The 21,909-nt window shown below is 36.1% G+C and overlaps 2 protein-coding genes across 3 annotated transcripts in view; both read left to right on the top strand.

Moving 5' to 3' along the window:
* The window catches only part of LOC132117238 (dixin-A-like), a 36,894-nt gene extending 23,535 nt beyond the window's left edge, over nt 1-13,359 (top strand). Inside the window, exons 6-21 of the mRNA XM_059526400.1 lie at nt 5,757-5,863; nt 5,948-6,102; nt 6,185-6,274; nt 6,657-6,710; nt 7,710-7,760; nt 7,890-7,994; nt 8,110-8,163; nt 8,663-8,755; nt 9,088-9,169; nt 9,258-9,313; nt 9,398-9,559; nt 9,645-9,711; nt 10,646-10,754; nt 11,340-11,448; nt 11,863-11,942; nt 12,022-13,359. Coding sequence (XP_059382383.1) covers nt 5,757-5,863; nt 5,948-6,102; nt 6,185-6,274; nt 6,657-6,710; nt 7,710-7,760; nt 7,890-7,994; nt 8,110-8,163; nt 8,663-8,755; nt 9,088-9,169; nt 9,258-9,313; nt 9,398-9,559; nt 9,645-9,711; nt 10,646-10,754; nt 11,340-11,448; nt 11,863-11,942; nt 12,022-12,028 — 1,381 coding nt within the window. The 3' untranslated portion in view covers nt 12,029-13,359. The remainder of the gene's footprint in view (nt 1-5,756; nt 5,864-5,947; nt 6,103-6,184; nt 6,275-6,656; nt 6,711-7,709; nt 7,761-7,889; nt 7,995-8,109; nt 8,164-8,662; nt 8,756-9,087; nt 9,170-9,257; nt 9,314-9,397; nt 9,560-9,644; nt 9,712-10,645; nt 10,755-11,339; nt 11,449-11,862; nt 11,943-12,021) is intronic.
* Nucleotides 13,360-14,053: 694 nt separating this feature from the next.
* ddx10 (DEAD (Asp-Glu-Ala-Asp) box polypeptide 10) overlaps nt 14,054-21,909 on the top strand; it is a 30,338-nt gene continuing 22,482 nt past the window's right edge. For both annotated transcript variants that reach the window (XM_059526401.1, XM_059526402.1), the window contains exons 1-11: nt 14,054-14,318; nt 14,738-14,798; nt 14,881-15,011; nt 15,352-15,510; nt 15,613-15,733; nt 16,099-16,288; nt 16,395-16,521; nt 16,970-17,132; nt 17,308-17,392; nt 18,129-18,230; nt 21,552-21,639. In XM_059526401.1, coding sequence (XP_059382384.1) covers nt 14,133-14,318; nt 14,738-14,798; nt 14,881-15,011; nt 15,352-15,510; nt 15,613-15,733; nt 16,099-16,288; nt 16,395-16,521; nt 16,970-17,132; nt 17,308-17,392; nt 18,129-18,230; nt 21,552-21,639 — 1,413 coding nt within the window. In that variant the 5' untranslated portion in view covers nt 14,054-14,132. The remainder of the gene's footprint in view (nt 14,319-14,737; nt 14,799-14,880; nt 15,012-15,351; nt 15,511-15,612; nt 15,734-16,098; nt 16,289-16,394; nt 16,522-16,969; nt 17,133-17,307; nt 17,393-18,128; nt 18,231-21,551; nt 21,640-21,909) is intronic.

A 21,909-nucleotide genomic window follows, 5' to 3' on the forward strand; every position in this document is an offset into this window, starting at 1 on the left:
GACAGTTAATTTTCAAAACACAGATAATTATATATTTAAAGGGTTAGTTCATCGAAAAATCTAAATTATGTTATTAATAACTCACCCTCATGTCGTTCCAAACCCGTGAGACCTCCTTTTATCTTTGGAACACAGTTTAAGATATTTTAGATTTAGTCCGAGAGCTCTCAGTCCCTCCATTGAAACTGTGTGCAAGGTATACTGTCCATGTCCAGAAAGGTAAGAAAAACATCATCAAAGTAGTCCATGTGACATCAGAGGGTCAGTTAGAATTTTTTGAAGCATCGAAAATACATTTTGGTCCAAAACTAGCAAAAACTACGACTTTATACAGCATTGTCTTCTCTTCCGTGTCTGTTGTGAGAGAGTTCAAAACAAAGCAGTTTGTGATATCCGGTTCGCGAACGAATCATTCGATGTAACCGGATCTTTTTGAACCAGTTCACCAAATTTTTACGTTTTAAACCGTTCGGATCTCCAATACGCATTAATCCAAAAATGACTTAAGCTGTTAACTTTTTTAATGTGGCTGACACCCTCTGAGTTCAAACAAACCAATATCCCAGAGTAATGCATGCACTCAAACAGTACGCTGACTGAACTGCTGTGAAGAGAGAACTGAAGATGAACACCGAGCCGAGCAAGATAACGAAAGAAAGATTGACTCTTCTCGAGTCAAGAACCGTTTCTGTCAGACGCGTCCGATTCGAGAACCGAGGAGCTGATGATACTGCACATGTGTGATTCAGCGTGAAGCAGACCGACACACAGAGCGTCTGAACCGAACTGATTCTTTTGGTGATTGATTCTGAACTGATTCTGTGCTAGTGTTATGAGCACGGGTAAACCGAAGGCTTGAATGAAGGGCAATCATTGCCAATGACGCCATTACGTCGAGCGCAAAAGAACCGTTGAACCGTTTTCTTCAACCGGTTTATTGAATCAAACTGTCCGAAAGAGCTACTGGTGATCCGAAAACCGATGAGTCAATCTTTTGTTCATTATCTGGCTCGGCTTGGTGTTCATTTTCAATTCTCTCTTCACAGCAGTTCAGTCAGCGTACTGTTAGAGTAAATTAATTACTCCAGGATATTGGTTTGTTTTAACTCAGAGGGAGTGTCAGCCACATTAAAAAAGTTAACAGCTTAAATCAATTGTGGATTAATGTGTATTGGAGACGCGAACAGTTTAAAACAATTCAGTTCGATTTGGTGTACTGGTTCAAAAAGATCCAGTTACATCGAATGATTCGTTCGCGAACCGTATATCACAAACTGCTTTGTTTTGAACTCTCTCACAACAGACACGAAAGAGAAGACAATGATGAAATAAGTCTTAGTTTTTGCTATTTTTGGACCAAAATTTATTTTCGATGCTTCAAAAAATTCTAACTTGCCCTCTGATGTCACATGGACTACTTTGATGATGTTTTTCTTACCTTTCTGGACATGGAAAGTATACCGTGCACGGTGCACACCGTTTCAATGGAGGGACTGAGAGCTCTTGGACTAAATCTAAAATATCTTAAACTGTGTTCCAAAGATAAAAGGAGGTTTCATGGGTTTGGAACGACATGAGGGTGAGTTATTAATAACATAATTTAGATTTTTAGATTAACTAACCCTTTAATGAAACATAAGGAAATTTCTGTTCCTCCATCGAAAGTCCATTAATCCAAAACTTGGACACTTCACGAAGTTCATAAAGTCATTGTAAATATTGCAAATATGGAAAATGGAAATTCAAAAATGCTCATTTGATGCAGAAGTATGGTATCGTTTCTATTTAATTTAGGTTTGCAAAGGGGTGGAAAATTTCCAGAATCTTTCCAAATTTTTTCAAAAATGTCAGGAAAATGTGCACCTTTTTGCACCCTAATTTTACCATATTTGGTGTGCTCTTTATATGTGTTTTGATCAATGTTCATTTGTGAAAAAACACCTAAATTAAATCTTTTCTTAACATAAAACAATCGTGTACCCTCAGGAGACTTGAATTAAACCTCAGTTGATGTTATTTGCTTTTACAATTTAACATTTGTTTTTTGAAGCATATGAGTAATTGAAGAGACTGTATTTTTAATACACTATAGACGGTTTCAACGGTAACAACATAAACAAATGTTACTGCGCATGCGCGCTTTTGCGGACCTAACTTAACTTCCGGTAGACTTCCAAATAGAATCAATAACAACAGCCAAGTCCCTCTAGAGTAGATATTTTTTGATAACAAACAAAATATGTATGCTGCGTGGATCAGGAGGACTTAATGAAAATGCTAATTCATTCTTTGCCAGCAGGAGATGTTTTAAAGCACAGACATAAAGCGCAAGAAATAGAGGTTTCCCCAGTAACAGCTGTAAACAAAGCAGAGCTAGTACCCTCACACGCTGCTTTATCAGACATATAACATGCAAGTCTTTCTTCAGAAATACAGCGATATAAAAACACCTGTGCCTCGTTTTGATATTTAAACATATAAATGTACGGAATTATTATTATTAAACGTGCAGTACGTAACGTTACTCATGTTTATTCAACGAAGCCTTTTTGAAAATCAATCAGTTTTAAAATTGTGGCGAGTCTCCAAAAATAAATAAATGTATGGGAAACACATCCCACAGCACAACCACCTGAGCCCAACTTCAGTCTACTCATCACCTTGACTTTAACTGCGTTTGTAGACGGCACCGCTAGGCAGACCGATATACACAACACAGACCGGAAGTTAACTTAGGTCCAGGCGCGTGCGCCCGATGAAACCGTCTATATTTAAAAACATATGTTTGACAGCGATACAGAAACTCTGTATTGCATATTTCAAACTAAAGGTGTTATAATTTTCATGCATGCAAGACATTTGCTCATGATCCTGTGTCTTTGAAAGGGATTAACGGTGCATTATTGATAGGGCATAAGATCAAACACAAGCAGATTCTGACAGACTTGGCTGTTCATATCTGCAAAGGGTCTCCATGGCAACTGGTTTTAAAAGGCACCATCCTCCTTTGCTTCAGGACTATTTATTTTTATCTAGCTCTGCCTTTCTGAGAAACCAGATGCAGCACCTGATAAACATAAACAGCAAAAGCATCTGTCTTTGTGATATTATAACTCGCTCTTGAAGCGCCTCCATGAAAATTCGGCAAAAGTGGAATTCATTTAAAGGGGTGTTCAAACGAAAATTAACTTTCTCTCATCATTTAATCATAAACTCATGTTGTTCCTTATAGACTTATAGAAGAGTGTATACGCAGTATTGACAAAATGTTTCAGTCTGTGACTTGAAAAAGAGCATATGGACTACTTTTATGACAATTTTATTAGTGGTCGACTGATATTTCCCCAAGGTCGATATTTGGCATTTTTCAAATTTCGGAATCGACCAATACGTTTTCCTGCTTGGCCAATGTGTTTGAGGTGGGACTTTTGACGGCGCTGAGAAAGGCAGCGCCTGAGCGTACACAGTGCTCACACTCTTTCTCTTGTTTGCTGTCGTTGTTAACAGTTCTGTCTAATACGAATAGAAGTCTGTCTAATAATCAGATAGAACGGTTAAACAAAGGAATTCATGTATACAAAAAGTATTATAACAATTGCTTTTATATTATTAGTAATATAAAGGCAAACATTATAATACTTTCTCGTTTACCTCACCATTAAGCAAATACGCATTTATATAATTTAAACAAATCTTTGAATGGCTAATAAACATTTAATATCTCAAACCTTGCAAACTTAGTTGAATCCAGCTGTGAGATCTTGTGAAGTCTGCATTTTTAACCAGCATGATCGCATGTTCTCAGTGTGATGGTCAGTCCGTGTGAATTGAATGATTTAAACTTTAAATGTTATTTCAAATTATGCTGCGCTTTATGCATTCACCCACTGTCATATTCATGTCATTTTCACTGTGTGTTGTATGTAAATTAGTGTTACCTTGGCTTTATTTGAAAAAATGACTCCCAATGCACACAAACTTCACACAACTTCCCTGTTGGTTATAGTGGTTACTTCCTTTTTAATTATATTTTTATTAAATATTTATTTATGAAAAATTCTTTGTCATCTAAAGTATAAGTATGTTTATTTTACACTTTTTTAATGCATTGTCAAAGTATTTATTTATTATTATTTTAAATTATTTAAATCTGAATAATAAAATAGAATATACATATATATATATATATATATATATATATATATATATATATGCACACACACACACATATCGGCTTTATATCGGCAATTGGACCCCCTGCTTTCCAAGATATCAGTATCTGCTGTCAAAAAAAACTATATTGGTCGAGCACTAGTTGTTAAGTTCTATAACGGACAGAAGTCTGTATAGTATAATCAGATAGAATGGTTAAACAAAGGAATTGATGTATAGAAAAGGGTATTATAAACATTATAGTACTTTCTCATTTGCCGTCAGCATTAAGCAAATATGCATTAATATAATTTTTAAAAAATCTTTTAATGACTAATAAACATTTATTTTCACAAACCTTGCAAAATTGTGAGATCTTGTGAAGTGTGCATTTTTATCCAACATGATCGTGTTTTTCTCTCCGTGAGGGTCAGTCCATCCGAATTGAATGATTTATTTTAAACTTTAAACTTGTGATTTCAAGTTGTGCTGTGCTTCACGCATTTGCCCACAGTAATTTCATTTTCTCTGTGTGCTGCATGTAAAATGAGTGTTACCCTGGCTTTATTTGACATATGATTCCCAATGCACACAAACTTCCCAGAATACTGGTTACAGTGTTTACTTCCTTTTTAATAATATATATATATTTTTTTTTTAATACTTTGTTTAAAGTGTATGTTTATTTTACACATTTTTTTTTAATTCATTTTCAAATGATTTCAAATTTCTTAAATATTAAAATTATATATATATCGGCTACCGGGCCCCCTGCTTTCCAAGATATCGGCATCAGCTGTCAAAAAAACTATATTGGTGGACCACTAAATTTTATGCAGTTTTTTGGTTAATTGTTTTATTTTAACTTATTTTATTTGTTTTTATCTATTTGTTCATTTTGTTTTTGTGTTTTAAAGCATGAGGTCACTTCATCTGTTGTGTTGTTGAACAAAACAGTGTAAACATTCTTCAAAATATCTTAAATGAAGTCATCTTGTATAAAGTCATACAAGTTTGGAACAATATGAGCATAAGTAAATAATGCCCCTTTTTTAGAAAAATTGTTCATGTAAGTGTTTTTTTTTTAATGGATTAGTAATTATTTTCCGTAAAGTCAAATAATTTTTTATAAAGCACATTTAAAATCTACTGTTGGGGTGAGCCAGAAATTAAATTAATGAAAAATAAATGGTTATCTATATATACACAGGCATACAGTTTCATAGAAACCCATGTGTTAGACACAATTTAACTTTATTTACTCTATATTAATACATGAATAAATATAATTTAATTCATGAGAAAACTAAAAGTGTGTTTTTTTCCTCAATGTACACAAAGCACCCCATATTGACAGAAAAACACAGAATTGTGGACGTTTTTGCACATTTATTAAAAAAGAAAAACTGAAATATCACATGGTCCTTCTCTCTCTCTCTCTCTCTCTCTCTCTCTATATATATATATATATAGAATGTATGTATGTCTGTGTGTGTGTGTAAAAAATACAGTACAATAAAAAACCATGTGCTAATCAAAAGTTGACTTGGACTATAATGTTTAGCCCTATATCAGTAACTGAATGTTTTTGTATTTTTCCACAGCCTCAGTTCATCAAGCCCCACCCACACTTCCAGAGACTCGGTCAGCCTATCAGACCTGAAGGCAGGACTATTAGACACCTTGTCTAGGGAGAAAACAATTAAATCAGGTATTGATTACTTTCAATCAGTCAGTTGGACATTGATGGTCTCATCCACATAAAACTGTCATGATCAATCTCTGTTGCCATTAGAGGACACAGTGAAATTGGCCCTGTGTGACCAGGCCATTGTCTCAGGGCATGATGGTCCAGCCGATGGCTGCACCTGGGAGGACAAACTGTGTGAGCAGCAGGAGCATCTGGAGAGGGAGATGCAGGAGGCGCGGAAAATGGTGTCTAGCCTACAGGTGACACTAACATATTTCATCTCCTAATTTAGTTTGAATTGCTTTTAGAGACTTATAACAGATGTTTTTGTGTGTTTTATAGGCTCTCCTTCTCCATGGTTCATTACCCGAGGATGAGCAGGAGGTGTCACTCAGTCTGGGTGAGGGAGTTGAAAATGCCGAGCAGCAACTGGTGTGTATCTTTATTTCTGTCCCAACTGTGTTTTACCCCAAATTGGCCTCTTTTCTTTAATATCCTTCATATCCCTCCCTCTTGATAATATGTGACTTCCTATGCCCCTCCCTCGCCCATCTCTCTCCTTCTCTCCTGCTCTTTCACTAAGCTCTGTCAGGGCAGATCATGTTACTCTCACGGTGAACTTTGCTTTGTTTGTGAGAGAGACGCAGGTATCCGTTTCTCTCCTTCTCTCCTACATTGTCGGTTTCTCTCTTCCATTTCTTTTCTAGGTTGTCGTGTAAACTAGTTCTTTCTGGATTTAGTGTTGCGTGAACTGTAGTTATGGTGGTTTTGTTTTGAAGTAGCAATAACCCTCTTATCTGTTGTGGTGCTACAGGTTGTAATACGAAGTCGCCTGGACCAAAGCATGGAGGAGAGTCAAGAACTGAAGGTGGGTATTTTTGTTCTGGGCTGTTTTAGTTTTGTACATTTATTGAGTGTGGCGAGATATTTATGCAGGATTTAGTTTTTAAATATTTAAGAAAAATGTTACGTTTATATATTCAATATATTGATATGACAATGTATATAAATATAAATGTATACATGTAAATATTTTCTAAATATATGCTGTATGCGTATGTATGTCTATGTCTCTATATATACATAACAAATATACACGGTACACACAGATAAATTATGTAAACAAAACCTTTTATTTTGGATGCAATTAATCACAATTAATCATTTGACAGCACTACAATACCAATCAAAAGTGTGATGTCAGCAAGATATGTCTTCTGGAAAGTATTGAGTACTTTTATTCATCAAGGATTTATTAAATTAATCAAAATTGACAGTAAAAATATTTATGTTCCCAAATAATTCTATTTAAAATTAATGCTGCTCTTTTTTAACCAGAGAATATTGAAAAAAAAAATCCTATATCACAGTTTCCACAAACATATTGAACTGCACAAATGTTTTCAACATTGATAATAAGAAATGTTTCTTGAGCACCAAATCAGCATAATTGACACTAAAAATTCAGCTTTGCTACTGCAGGAATAAATAAATAAATACATATTCAATAAATACATATTAAAATATATTAAAATAGAAAACATATTTTGAATTGCAATATTAGTTCCTGATATTATCTTTTTTACTATATTGTGTAGTAAATGCAGCATAAGAGACCCCTATACTGTATTAATGTATTTTTGAATATCATTTCAGTTCAAGTTTGACTATTTTATGATGATACATAATCTGTGTGTTAGTTTTGATCTGATTGAACAAACTTATTCATGGCTGATCTTGTCGAGTCATGTTTTTTTATTATATATATATATATATATATATATATATATATATATATATAAATAACCAATCTATGCTGTAGAGTCTTTAGAGTTATTTTGTTTATTTATATTATATTTACATGCAGAGGGAGCTATTGAGGTTCAAACAGGAGGCTCGCAACCTGCAGGGGGTGAAAGTAAGTCTTGCACACCTCCAATCTCCACATGCTTATAAAATATTATATAATTAGTCTCAGACTGATATAAAGCAGAAAAAGTGATATATCGGAGTTTAGAGTGATTGACTGTGCTTTGTCATCCCTCAGGATGCTCTTCAGCAGCGTATGGCTGTGCAGGAGTCCTCAGTCCTGCAGCTCAAACAGGAGCTCCTGCGCACCAGTATGGCCAAAGACGAGCTGGCGGGACAAAATGTGAGCGCATGCAGCTGAGACCTGACTTCTTTTGTTTTTATACTGTGCATATTCATTCGGTTATACCACATCTGAGACAGTTGTCAATTATTATGTGTGTATATTATTTTCTTAGGCCGAGCTACAGAGGAAGCTAGAGGAGCGGAACAGGCTTCTCGGCGAATATAAGGCATGTCTTGTTTTGCAAAGTATAATAATGTTTAATATAAACATTTTTCCACAATATATTGTATGTATTCTAATTCTACTGTTCATGAGAGTTTTCAGTTATTTCTATATAAATTACAGTTTTCTAGTTTTATTGTTATTTAGTAGTAATTAATGTTTGTTGCAACCTTAATTGAGATCCTTGTTGTATATGCAATATTATATCAATTTGTTCTCACTGCTAAATTAAAAAACTATTATCTGATATTTATACATTTAGAAATGCATTACTTTTAAGTTTTAGTTTTTATTAGTAGCTTGTTGTGTAGCTACCTTTTTTTTCAAAAGGGTAGCTTGACTGTAGTTGTGCTTTAAGTTATGAGTAGATTATATCCTTAAAAATTCCACACATTAAAGAATGCTTTTTCCAATCAAATGCTAATTTTCATCATAAAGCTTTGGTAGTTATACCACATCTATTTCTATAATATATTTAAAATTACTGTCTTTATGCTGTACAGAAAGAACTGAGCCAAAAGGATCGACTACTGCAGCAGCAGCAGCTGAAGCTGGATGAGACACTGCACAAGCTGACAGACAGCAGCAGCCAGCAGGTACCACATCAAACACAGCCCTGCAGACTCAACTAGCACAGCAGCTGTGAAGGAGAACTGCATGATGGGAATGGAAATGCAGGATAGTTACTCATTTGTTGTTTATATAATGTACAGCTATTATTGCAAATTTAATATATATGAGTGAATACTTTTGAATCTTAATATAAAAGTATGCAGGTACAGTCCCGACCGCCCTTAGCAGAAAAAAATACATCCTGATTGTTGAGCCCTAATAATGAATCTGTTTACCTCATCATGTAACTGAAGGCTTCTGCGCTTGCTTTTATAGAACAGTTGAGTGTGAATGAGATTGTTTGTGTGTTTCTCAGACTTGCCTGCAGAGAGAGCTGGAGCACAAGGAAAGTATTCTCAAAGAGTTAATGAGCCATGAGACAGAGGAGGTAACAGGCTTATAAATAATACACAATTCTCCCCACAGCTGTGTGTTTTCACACATTGCAGATTATGTTTAGTGCTTACATTATTTCCTCAAAATTTCCACAAAACAACGGCTATTCACACCCACCCATCACACCATCAAAACCACACCATGGGGTAAACAAGCCTGAAGACTTTTTTTTCATCAATTATCTTATATTATATCTATAGAGATGTAATATGTAATTGTGTCTCTTGTAGGCTGAGGAGCTGCAGTTAGTAAGAGATGCTCTCCGTAGTCTGAGGAACAGCTTTGGAGGTCACGACCCTCAGCATCACACTTTGGACACCCTTGAGCAAGGTGTGGCCAGCCTGATGGATCGCCTCTATGACCTGGAAACACGCCACAAACAGGAGAGGAGGGTACGGTGAATGTTTATCCGTTCTCACACAGCAGGTTTTGCACCTGATCTACATTCTGTTCTCAAATCAGTCTGTTTCTTTGTAGACCCGAGGCAAATCTCCATGTCATAAAGCTTCTCACTCAGATCGAGACTCCTGGCCTCCTACTTCAAGTAAGCATACATCTTAATCCCAAAAGTACAGTGGCCCAGTAGTGCACAACACAACAAAAACAAGCCCCAATACAAAAGGAACATGCCGAAACACACAAAACATGTAACAACACAATGAAAATAAGCCCCAATACAACGGAAACATGGCACAACACAATACAATTAGCACAACATAACGGAAATAAGCCACAACACAATGGAAACAAGCCACCATGTAATAGAAACAAGTCACAACACAACAAAAACAAGCCAAAACACAATGGAAAAAAGTCGCGACACAACAAAAACAAACCACAACACAATGGAAAAAAGTCATGAAACAACAAAAACAAGCCACAACACAATGGAAACAAGTCACAACACAACAAAAACAAGCCACAACACAATGGAAACAAGTCGCAAAACAACAAAAAAAGCCACAACACAATGGAAACAAGTCACAACACAACAAAAACAAGCCACAACACAATGGAAACAAGTCACAACACAACAAAAAAAGCCACAACACAATGGAAACAAGTCACAACACAACAAAAACAAGCCACAACACAATGGAAACAAGTCACAACACAACAAAAACAAGCCACAACACAATGGAAACAAGTCACAACACAACAAAAACAAGCCACAACACAATTGAAACAAGTCGCAACACAACAAAAACAAGCCACAACACAATGGAAACAAGTCGCAACACAGCAAAATTAGCACAATAATAAAATTAGTCCTATGCATTGTGCTGTGACAATTTCGTTATGTTGTTTAGATTTCGTTCTGCACTACTGGGACACCTTACAAAACACCTCAGTAGAGGAAATGACATAAACGTTTAAATATATTGAATATAATTTTTACTTGTCAGGCTTCACAGTAAGAATATTGCTGCTTATTTAAAATAATACTAAAGTGAATAATCTCCTCTGCTTTCTTACAGAAATGGCTCATTCTCAGAGCAGCCCTATGTTAAACTCATCAGCATGCACCAAAGTCCTGTACTTCATTGACCGCTCAATCACACCATTCATGGTCAACATCCCCAAGAGGTCAGTCAGACTCTTGGGGATAACACATATTACACATATATGCGACTCGGTGGATATTTAGCCTTAAATCATTATAATGTAGTATACTTTAGATATGTGACCCTGGACCACAAAACCAGGATAGAATAATATTTGGCTGAGACCATTTGAAAATCGTGGAAAAAAAAAATATTGAGAAAGACTTAACAGTGCATATTACTAATCAAAAATTAGGGTTTTTATATATGTACGGTAGGAAATTTACAAAATATCTTCATGGATCTTTACTTAATATCCTATTGATCTTTGGCATAAAAGAAAAATTGATAATTTTGACCCATACAATGTATTGTTGGCTATTGCTACAAATATGCCCCAGCGACTTATGACTGTTTTTGTGGTCCAGGGTCACATATTGTATGTGCTATGAGATTTTTCTTTGACTTACGTCAATGATGATGACAATGATGAACTGCCTTTAACTATCGTTTTTTCATTATTGACACTGTTTTCCTAATGAATGTTGTTCAGTTGCTTTGACGCAATGTATTTTGTTTAAAGCGCTATATAAATAAAGGTGACTTTGACTTTGACTTACGTCAACAGACTTGGGGAGGTCACCCTGCGAGACTTCAAGGCTGCTGTTGATCGGGAAGGCAATTATCGGTACCATTTTAAAGCACTGGATCCAGAGTTTGGCACTGTAAAGGAAGAGGTATTGCCACATAATCAGTCAACAAGATATTTTCTCAGTACATTCAAGCATCTAAATCAGTACTCCTCAACCAGAAGGCCAGAGCCCATTAGGGGCCCGCATCAAACTTTCAATTATGAAGGGGGTCTTGAAATATTTTTTTTGAACAGTAGGGACTTTTAAAGGGATAGTTCACCCGTAAATGAAAATTCAATCTTTAATTACTCACCCTTATGTAGTTCCAAATCTGTAAGACATCCTTTCACCTTCAGAACACAAATTAAGATATTTTGGATGAAATCTGAGAGCTTTCTGACCCTGCATAGACTGCAAAGAAAATGCCATGGTTTGGAATGACATGAATTATTTTTTTTTTTTTTTATCAAAATAAAATGTTGCATATAATGTATAAAAAGGACCCGTGGCTTCTCCCAGGTGTTCCAGGATGACGCAGTGGTGCCTGGCTGGGAAGGGAAGATCGTGGCCTGGGTAGAAGATGATAATGGGCAAAGAGGGTACTGCACACATCTATACAGCTGGTACCAGATCTGTTTCTCACCATTTTAAGCTCACTCTCTCTATTTTCCTCAACAGGACCTAACACAAGTCAGCAAGAATTTGTCTAAGGAAATGGAGATGTCTGTGCCAAAATGAAATAACATTGATTTGTAACTCAAGTGTACAGAGGATGGTGCTTTAGTGCCCTATGAAAGTCCCACCCACCTTTACTCTATCCTGCATGAGCTGAACAGCTGAATGAACCTGAAAGGACATGGAGGATCATCGTAAGGAGCACCAGATTGAGAAAGTCCTGTCCAGACCCGTATTACTCAAACATAACTATACAGAGGATGGGAGGACAGGATTTCTGATCTCTTTTAGAGGTCTTGCCATAGAACAGACACCCATTCAAATGCTTTACCAGCAGACAAACTCTTCACTGTGACGGAGGAGCCTTTTGTTCATTTCACCTACTTTAAAGTAGGTTCTGCCAGTGTACTTTTTTATTTCGATGAACCAAAATTATTATTATTTTTTATTTTTTTGCTGTGAAAAGAGAGAAGTAGGTAATCTTGACTGTCAAGAGTACTTGTGTGAATGTGGTTATGAATCTTTAGAAAGCAGCAGTAAAAGTATGCGAGTAAAGAGCAGAAAGGAGTTTGACGTTTCCTGTTTCCTCGCTGTGAGATAATTTTTATCTAAGATAAAGAGTTTCCCTAAAACATACATTAGAAACATTCTTTTATGAGGTTCTGTAAAAAAGACTTTCAATCTTCTCCAAGGACCAAAGTGTTTTGCTTGTTTGATACACAGTAAGATGTCATTCAATACGTCTTTTTTTAAGAGCTCTCAGTTTTAACATTTAAAGAGATTATGAATTTTTTTGTATACCTGTCTTCTAAGAGTCTGCACTGAAGATTTGACTGTATGGTATAAATGTGGTGGAATTACAGCTCATGATTTTGACCATAGCACAACGTAACATATCGTACATATAAATTGCATTATCACTGCAGGCTTTCAAATGTTAACTATCAGATATTTGAGTTTACAGGAAAGTGCCTGGAATCTGCGAAGAAAGAGAGGTGGCCAGGGTTTGCCTTTTTGTATTTTTGTTCTGTTTTATATTTATGTAAATATGTTAATATTTCAGAGACAGAGCGAGGCATAGTGCCTTTACACCGTATAAATGATGTCCTATAAATACTGAATAATATTTTAAAAATATGAAAATGTCCCCTTTGTATCCAAAAAAGGCTCATAATTACTTTCATCAGAGAAGCCTGTAGCTAACAAGAACAGTATTGAAGGTGATGCAAGCAACTGTATGCCATGACTGAAATTCTGCTTTACACTGCTGATTACTGCTGGTTGTGTTGCTGGTTTAAGTAGAATGTTATTTGATTTGCAAATAAACAGTTTTAAGCAGTATATACTATGTGTGTGTTTTTGTTAAATAAACGTTATTAAATGTATTATTATCATTAAGTATTTTGCGTCATTTAAAAAAGTTACACAGGGATCCTTAGGGGACAAAAAGTGTCAAAAAACTCATACTCCAAGTGGACGGTTCTGTGAAGACGTTGTTTTTTTTTTTAAGATATGCATAGGTGAATTATCATCTCAGTTTCAAGTGTTGGAATGTAAGGACTGTTTATCTAATGAGGCAAGAACGATTTTTTCTCTTATTGATTTATTGTTATTCCTACACATTGCCTAGTTTGTTGAGTTAACTAATAATACTAATACTTTTTTTTTCATTAAAAGTAAAAAAAAAAGGAAGTAATTCGTTTTTGGCAAGCACAGAATTATACAAATTGAATATGTTTTTAATACAACACTATAAATAATTTTTTACCTTTTTGAAATGCCAAATCTATATCAATATCTCCAATTATAAAATCAGCCCTTTACATTCAGTTTAGCAACAACATTTATAATTCAGTTATTTAAATAAAATATAACCATACGTGTTAATAAAAACGGATCAATCCTGCTACCCCATGATCCCTTCGAGTGTAGAATGTAAAAATATCAATAACTTAAAATGTTAGGGCCAATAAATGTTTTTCATCGCTCCAGGTCGTTAGATGGCGCTGATTCACGCACATAGCAACGTTCACTGCCAGCAAACATCTCGCGAGGTAAACCTTCACGTGTTGTTACGCTGTTACACACTGGCTAGTCAACGAAACAAATTGAAAATGCGGGATAAAAAGGATAAAGCTAAAACGCAGATAGACGATGACCCTGTGAAGAATTTTGAGAAATGGAAAAGGAAATACAACAAAACAAAGAAACGAGTCCAACGAGTTCAAAAGACCACCAAGAAACGCGACTATGAGGTGGAGAGAGAAGTCATACAGAAGCTGGTGAATAAATACTCCGAGGTGAGATATCATGAGGCTGATATCACAAAGCATTTCTGACATCTCGTACAGTACTTGTTTCTAGGGAGTGCCACGTGTTTATTTACCTGTTATGCGGCTGTTCTGCCTTTTGACATTTAAAAGCAATGTTTAATTTACAAGCGCTAACTACGTTAGTCCTTTGGATGTTGTACCTGAAGTGTTGCTGATGGTTGTTTCTGGACAGGAAGTCTGTCCTGGGACAGAAAAGGCCACGTAACAGACATCAAAAGTTAACATATCAAGGTTTTGGATTAATTTGATTCCGCATGTCAAGTATTCAGACGCTGTGTTGTGTAGTTGTTGAGATCTATAATAGTCCTGATATCCTTCATCAGACATCTAATCCATCTTGAAACATGCCACTGTGAAGGTTTTGACACGAGTAACTGTTTTCCTAGATCAATCCCAAAGAGGCTGTGAAGTTCTCTGATTTTCCACTCTCAAAAAAGACTCTGAAAGGTGAGCAAACCTGAGTATTTGCATGTTAACAAGTTCACATATGTCTTCTTAATCTTAATGATGCTCTTGATCATGCCTTCAGGTCTTCATGAGGCTCAGTACAGGCAGCCCACAGAGATTCAGAGGCAGACGATTGGCTTCGCTTTGCAAGCGAGAGATGTTCTTGGTGCTGCAAAGACTGGCTCTGGAAAGACTCTGGCCTTCCTCATCCCGGTAAGCAATAGAGCAGTGCTGATGTATTTTTGTAGGCCGACTTGGAAGTAAGCATCACCCTGTCTTTACAAAACCCCAACAGTAATGGGTTTTGGCTAGGGTAAAAAAAATGTTTGAAAGAAATCTGCTTTTATTTGATCAAAAATATAGTAAAACAGCAATATTGTGAAATTTTATACAATATTTAGGAAAAAAAAAATCAGAAACACTGAATTCAGTATATTGGAACTGAAAATGCAATGACAAGATTAAAATATTTTGTTCTAATTAATATTTCTGTAAATATGTAATATTTATAATATATTGTGATATATAATATCCATATATCTGTATACTCCAGGTTTTGGAGTGCTTGTACCGTGAACAGTGGACTGCGATGGATGGCCTCGGCGCTCTCATCATCTCTCCCACCCGAGAGCTGGCCTACCAGACCTTCGAGGTATTGAGGAAGGTCGGCAAGCACCATGAATTTTCTGCTGGTCTTGTAATCGGTGGAAAGGTGCGTCTCTCTTGTCTTTAGTGATTAGTCTGGTTCTTACATATTTTTTTTGTCAAGGTTTTTATTGTGTAATAATTGGTTATTCTTTTTCAATGACTGCAGGATCTGAAAGATGAATCAGAAAAAATCCATCGCACCAATATCATTATCTGCACCCCAGGACGTATGCTGCAGCACATGGACGAGACGGCCACCTTTCATGCTTCAGATCTGCACATGCTTGGTAAGGTGATGCTTAGAAAGAGTTTTAAATACACTGCTGTTCAAAAGTTTAGGGTCAGTAAGATTTATATTTTGAACAAAGCATTTATTTGATCATTACTCCCGTCTTTAGTGTCACCTGATCCTTCAGAAATCATTTCAATTGGCTGATTTGGTGCTCTTTATACATTTCTTATTATCAGTGTTGAAAACCATTGTGCTGGTTATTATTTTTGTGGAAATTGAGGTACTTTTTGTCAGAATTCATCAATATAGAATCTCATTGACCCCAAATTTTATACACCAAACAGTGGAGTTTATACATGTGCAGTTGTTATTTTCAGGTCTTTATTTTAAATAACCTGACATACTTCTCTTCCATGGCAGTACTTGATGAAGCCGACAGAATTCTGGACATGGGTTTCGCTGACACACTTAATGCCATTATTGAAAACCTTCCGAAAACACGGCAGACCCTTCTCTTCTCTGCCACTCAGACCAAGTCTGTCAAAGATCTGGCCAGACTGAGCCTGAAGAACCCAGAGTATGTGTGGGTCCATGAGCAGGCCAAGTTCAGGTAAGCTCATGGTTTTATAGGGTGTTTTATGTTGGGTTTATGTTATGTCAATACCTTTAACATCATGGATGGACATGAAGCTCTTAAACACTGATCTTCTCTGCAGTACACCAGCAACTCTGGAACAGAACTATGTTGTGTGTGAGCTGCACCAGAAAGTCAACATGCTCTTCTCATTTTTGAGGAGTCATGTTAAGAAGAAGATCATTGTCTTTTTTGCCTGCTGCAAAGAGGTAACAGCTCAAACTATTTCTGTAGTACATCTGTGTCTGTTTTCATAGAATGGAGTGGGTTTAAAATGTCTGAAACTACTAGTAAAAATTATATATTACTCTTTGTTTTTTAATAAAAAAGTGTTATATATACTCTAAAATGTAATCTATATGATTGCACAGCTGAAGTGACATATGATCATTTAGAAATCATTCTAGTATGCTTATTTGCTGCTTAAGAAACATTTCTTATTATTATCAGTGTTGAAACCAGTTATGCTGCTTATTTTAATTTTTTTCAGAATTCTTTCATGAATAGAAAGAACAACATCTTTTTTTATTATTATAAATATATTAACTGTTTAATCAATTAAATGGATGCTGGCTGAACAAAAGTATTGATCAAAAAATGTTTGAATGGTATGTATATATGTTGATGAAATTCATGGGTGGTGTTCTCTATGTGCAGGTTCAGTATCTGTTCCGGGTCTTCTGCCGGTTGCGTCCAGGTATCTCCGTACTTGCTTTGCATGGAAAACAGCAGCAGATGAAGAGGGTGGAGGTTTATAATGACTTTGTCCGCAAGACCTCAGCCGTCCTCTTTGCCACAGACATCGCTGCCAGAGGACTTGGTAATGGAAGTTTATTCTGTGGAAAAATGCACGTTATGTTTGAATGACTGAAATAAGTGCTGTTAATTTAATATTTGGTTTGAGTACAAATCCCAGCAAATGTTTGTGAATATTTATTTAATGAAGCAGTATGTAACTGAAAAAAACTTTAATGGGTTTTTGTTTGTGGTGCTAGACTTCCCTGCAGTGAACTGGGTGCTGCAGTTTGACTGTCCTGAAGATGGAAACACATACATCCACAGGGTTGGCAGAACAGCCAGGTAACACTCACTGATTAACTGTTTTTATCTGAATATTCTGTGAAGGTAAATTTTTCATAAAGCATTGTAAAAATCTTAACGGAAGAGTGTTATATCTGAAACACTAGATGGCAGATTTGAACTGTTCCTCGTCACTTCCATGTTTCTGATAAAAACAATGTTGGCATTGGAATTAAGATCTTACATAAAATCATATTTAACCACTGGACACATGATAGATTAACACCAGCTCAGCTATTTAGCTTTTACATTTTTGTGCTCTGGCTTGACTTGTCAAAGCTTGAGGGCACATACTAGGCACTGGATAGCTACAGAAACATGTCAAGTTTCTCGGCGCTTAGAGCGAGACAGCACACACCTTCCTTCCACCCAGCTGCCAGCTTCACTCTCTTTTCCTTCTGCTACACTTGTTTTTTCAGTGTGGAATCGATATTCTCAGTAACTCCCCTTCATAGATCACCACCCTCTGCAGAAAGCTCATGAGCTTTAACACGAACACTCACTGAGCTGAGCATTTAAAAAAAAAAAAACGGTTGTGTGAGAGGTCTGCGTTGCAGCAGACCACCTAGTGTGACCTTAAAGGGACAGTTCACAAAAAAAAAAAAAAATTCTGAGCTCATGTACTCACTGTCATGCCATTCCAAAACCGATTGCTGATATTATGTGGCACAGAATTGAGGAAATTTTGAGTGAAATGTTCCTGTAACACACATTCTCTTTCTCTTTTTCTCTGCAGGTATAAGGAGGGAGGCGAAGCTCTCCTTGTCCTATTGCCGTCAGAGGAGAAGGGCATGATTGCACAGCTTCAAGAGAAGAAAGTTCCAATTAACAAAATCAAGTGAGTGTATCTCTCGTTTCCTTCTGGGACTGCATGCAGTCAGTTTTGCAGTAAAAATAAGATGAGCTTGGAGCTAATGTGTAGTTTTGTCAGTGTTGTAGTGTGTGACATGTTCATCAGTGTTTAGCAGAAGGGTTTGTGAATAATAGAGGAAGCCACATGCATGCTGAGAACGAAAGATGGCAGCTTGATGCATGTGATCATGTTGAGATCATTATGATCAGTGATATCTGCTGTGAGAATGCAGCTGCAGTCCCAGTCTCCACAGGCCTGATTTTATGTTTGCTGTTAGTCAGTGTTACTGTATTCACCAAAATGTCCCAATTTAACCAGAATGCTCAGTTAATTTAGTAGCATTTGCACTCATTAGTGCCTGACCGGAATGGGCAAAAATTCCCACAGCTTGTGTTTAAAGTACAATTTCATTGAAATCCCTATTGGTGTAATGGTCAGGTGTCTCAACATTTTTGTGTTTATTTATTGTATATTCCATAATTATAAACACTATTTAAAGCAAGTTATGCAGGGCTTAAAGTTCTCCGGCACCGTGCCGGATCTCTGGCGTGCGGCGTTTGGCTGCGGTAAAAAAAAGTCGTCCTACATTTAAAAACACTTGTTGATATCACGTTTGAGTGCATGAGTTCGCCTACCGATTTATGAGAAGGAAAACACAGCTTTTCACTCTCAACCAAACTAACATCACTAGCCAATCAGAAGTTTTTGTTCTATAAACACGAGATGCGCTTTAGATGATGAATGGAAAAGAAGCCTGGGTCTCGAGCGCGACACATTTGAAAAAGCTGGGAGGCGCAATGAAAAAATATTTCCATCTAGCGTCATACACTTACATACAGAAGCTATTTAAAAAACCAGTGGAGCTTTTTAAAAAGCTCAGAGTAACCACGTTGTCTCTATAAGAACGATATGATTGCCAGAACATATTTACCGGGATTTTTGAAAAGTCATATTCACACATGATCTCTTAACATTAATTTACCAGTAAAGACTGTATGTGTGAAAGGAGCTCTTTCTCTGCATATGCGGTGAGTTTGGGTTGCTTAACGTTCATCTGCGAAAACTCAGATTATTTGTAACGTAAATCATTTAAACCTATGCCAACATATATCAGATTACTCACTTGTCAAAATAAAAGTAAACAGGTTTAATTGTCTATAGGTATAGTATTATTTGAAGCATTCGTATAGTCTGTATTTTTTTAGCTTATATAATATATTTATAGTCAAAATCTGTCAGTAGGTTAGTTGTATATAGGTTTATACTGTTTTACTAAATTGTTGTATGTCTGTATTTATGTAGCACCGTGGTCCTGTGAGGCACATTTCGTTCCACTGTATGTCCTCACATGTAGCGAAATTGAACTTGAACTTGAGATTACTTAATTAGCAAAATAATCATTAGTTAAGCACTAGATTAGTTAAAACATTTCAAAATACAACTGTATTATTTTACTTTTTGTGTTTAAAAGACAAATATTTTGTCATTATAAAATTTCTTAAAGTAATAAAACATTGTCTTGCTCTAGTGAACCAAGTTTCTGTATTTTGTCTCATCTGGTGAGCTAAGTTTATTGTCACACCCCTAGTGTCTATGAGCATGATAAAGCTCATAATTTTCCAAGTGAATGACATAGCTTTCATTCTTGAGGTCAATCATATATTCATGAAAAAAAAAATCAGTTTGAATAAGGAAAGGTTTACTTTGCCATAATATCCTTTCACATGTTACAGTTCCCACAGTCACTTCTTTCTTTGCATGTGCTACACTTTATTTTTACCATTTTGTTTTATTAGTCTGTTTATTAGAATTTGAAAGATAGTAACATTTTATATTAATTTCCTAGTATTTAAGTTACTATTATTTCCTTTGAACAAAACAATTTCAGAAATGTCATGTTTCAGATTGTAGGTCATCTTGTACCCTGTCAAGGACAAAGCTAACCAGCAAAACTTGATATCAAAAGCATCCTAAATGTTACATGTGCTTGCACCATGTTGTAGTGAGTAGCCGTTCTTGGTAGTGCGGTTTCAAATATCCCACCATAATCTGTAGTCTGAGCCTGTCAAGGGCTAATGGCAATGGCAGATATGGTACTAATTAGTTTCAAGGTAAATCTTTTTTTGCCAAATAACCCTGTGTATGTGCCTCCCCAACCCCAAAACCACGGAAATTATGTTCAGTGACATATGTTGTTGTAGATGATTTCAATTAAACATTTTACATTTTATATCATATAATAATATAAAATAATGCAAAATTAAAATAATGTACTTTGTTTTTTTATAATTAGTTTTTATAACTTTAAGGATTGTTTTATTATAAACCATATAATTGCTAATAAACTTAATTTATAACCTCTTTATTTTTTACTTTTTAAAACAAATCACAAATATGTTGGACCCTGTTTACCCTTGCACTTACCGCTTGACAGATGTTAATACCAGGTATAAACAAGGCCATTGACTTTAAGGGGTAGTTCACCCAAAAATTAAAATTCTGTCATTAATTACTCAGCCTCATTTTGTTCCAAACCTGTAAGACCATCGTTCATCTTCAGAACATAAATGAAGATATTTTTGATGAATTCGAGAGCTCTCTGACCCTCTCATAGACAGCAAGGGCACTACCATGATCGAGGTTCAGAAGTGTAGCAAGGACATCGTTAAAATAATCCACGTGACATCAGTGGTTCAACATAATTTTAAGAAGCTACAAGAATACTTTTTGTGCGAAAACCCCCCAAAAATAAATTCTAATATTTGTCTACTTCGCATCACCGTATGGTGCCATTTTTGAGAGAGAATCACATACGTAAACAATGTATGCTGTTCTGTGTCAGCTGCGTCACGCGGATATGTTGTTTATGCTTTATTTCTGAATGAAAACATTGCTGCATTGTGCAGCTGACACAGAACAGCATACATTGTGTATGTTCAGTGGATACTCTCCAAAATGGCGCCATCGTGAGGCGTAGGAGACGTGTTGTTGAATAAAGTCGTTAATTTTGCGCACAAAAAGTATTCTTGTAGCTTCTTATAAACTACGGATGGAAAAACTAATGTCACATGGACTATTTTAATGATGTCCTTGCTACATTTGTGGACCTTGATGGTGGTAGTGCCCTTGCTGTCTTTGGGAGGGTCCGAGAGCTCTCGGAATTCATCAAAAATATCTTTATTTGTGTTCTGGAGATGAGCGAAGGTCTAATGGGTTTGGAACAACGTGATGGTGAGTAATTTATGAAAGAATTACAAATTTTTAGGTGAACTATCCCTTTACTAATTTGTTTGAATTAATTCACAGGGTGAACCCAGAGAAGTTGGTGTCTGTCCAGCAGAAGTTGGAGGCCTTCCTGGCACAGGAGAAGGAGCAGAAGGAACGAGCACAGAGGGTAAGACCCGAGGAGACCTGACTTCCTGTATAGTCTGTCACACCTAGTCTCAAACACTAAAGGTTGATGCTGTACTGTAGAGCCAAGCCATGCTTTTAGGATAATCTGATTGTCTGCCTCACGCTCTGGGCTGAGCTTTGTGAGGCTCATTATAGAGAGAAGAACAGCATGAAATGTAATCGGGCAAATTGCTGCCATAAAACGCCTGCTAGTGCACTCTCACTAATGTGTTTATCAGGGATAAGTTTTCCGATTTTATCCTCTGTAATG

The sequence above is a fragment of the Carassius carassius genome, chromosome 36 (assembly GCF_963082965.1).
Source record: "Carassius carassius chromosome 36, fCarCar2.1, whole genome shotgun sequence".
Lineage (NCBI taxonomy): Eukaryota > Metazoa > Chordata > Actinopteri > Cypriniformes > Cyprinidae > Carassius > Carassius carassius.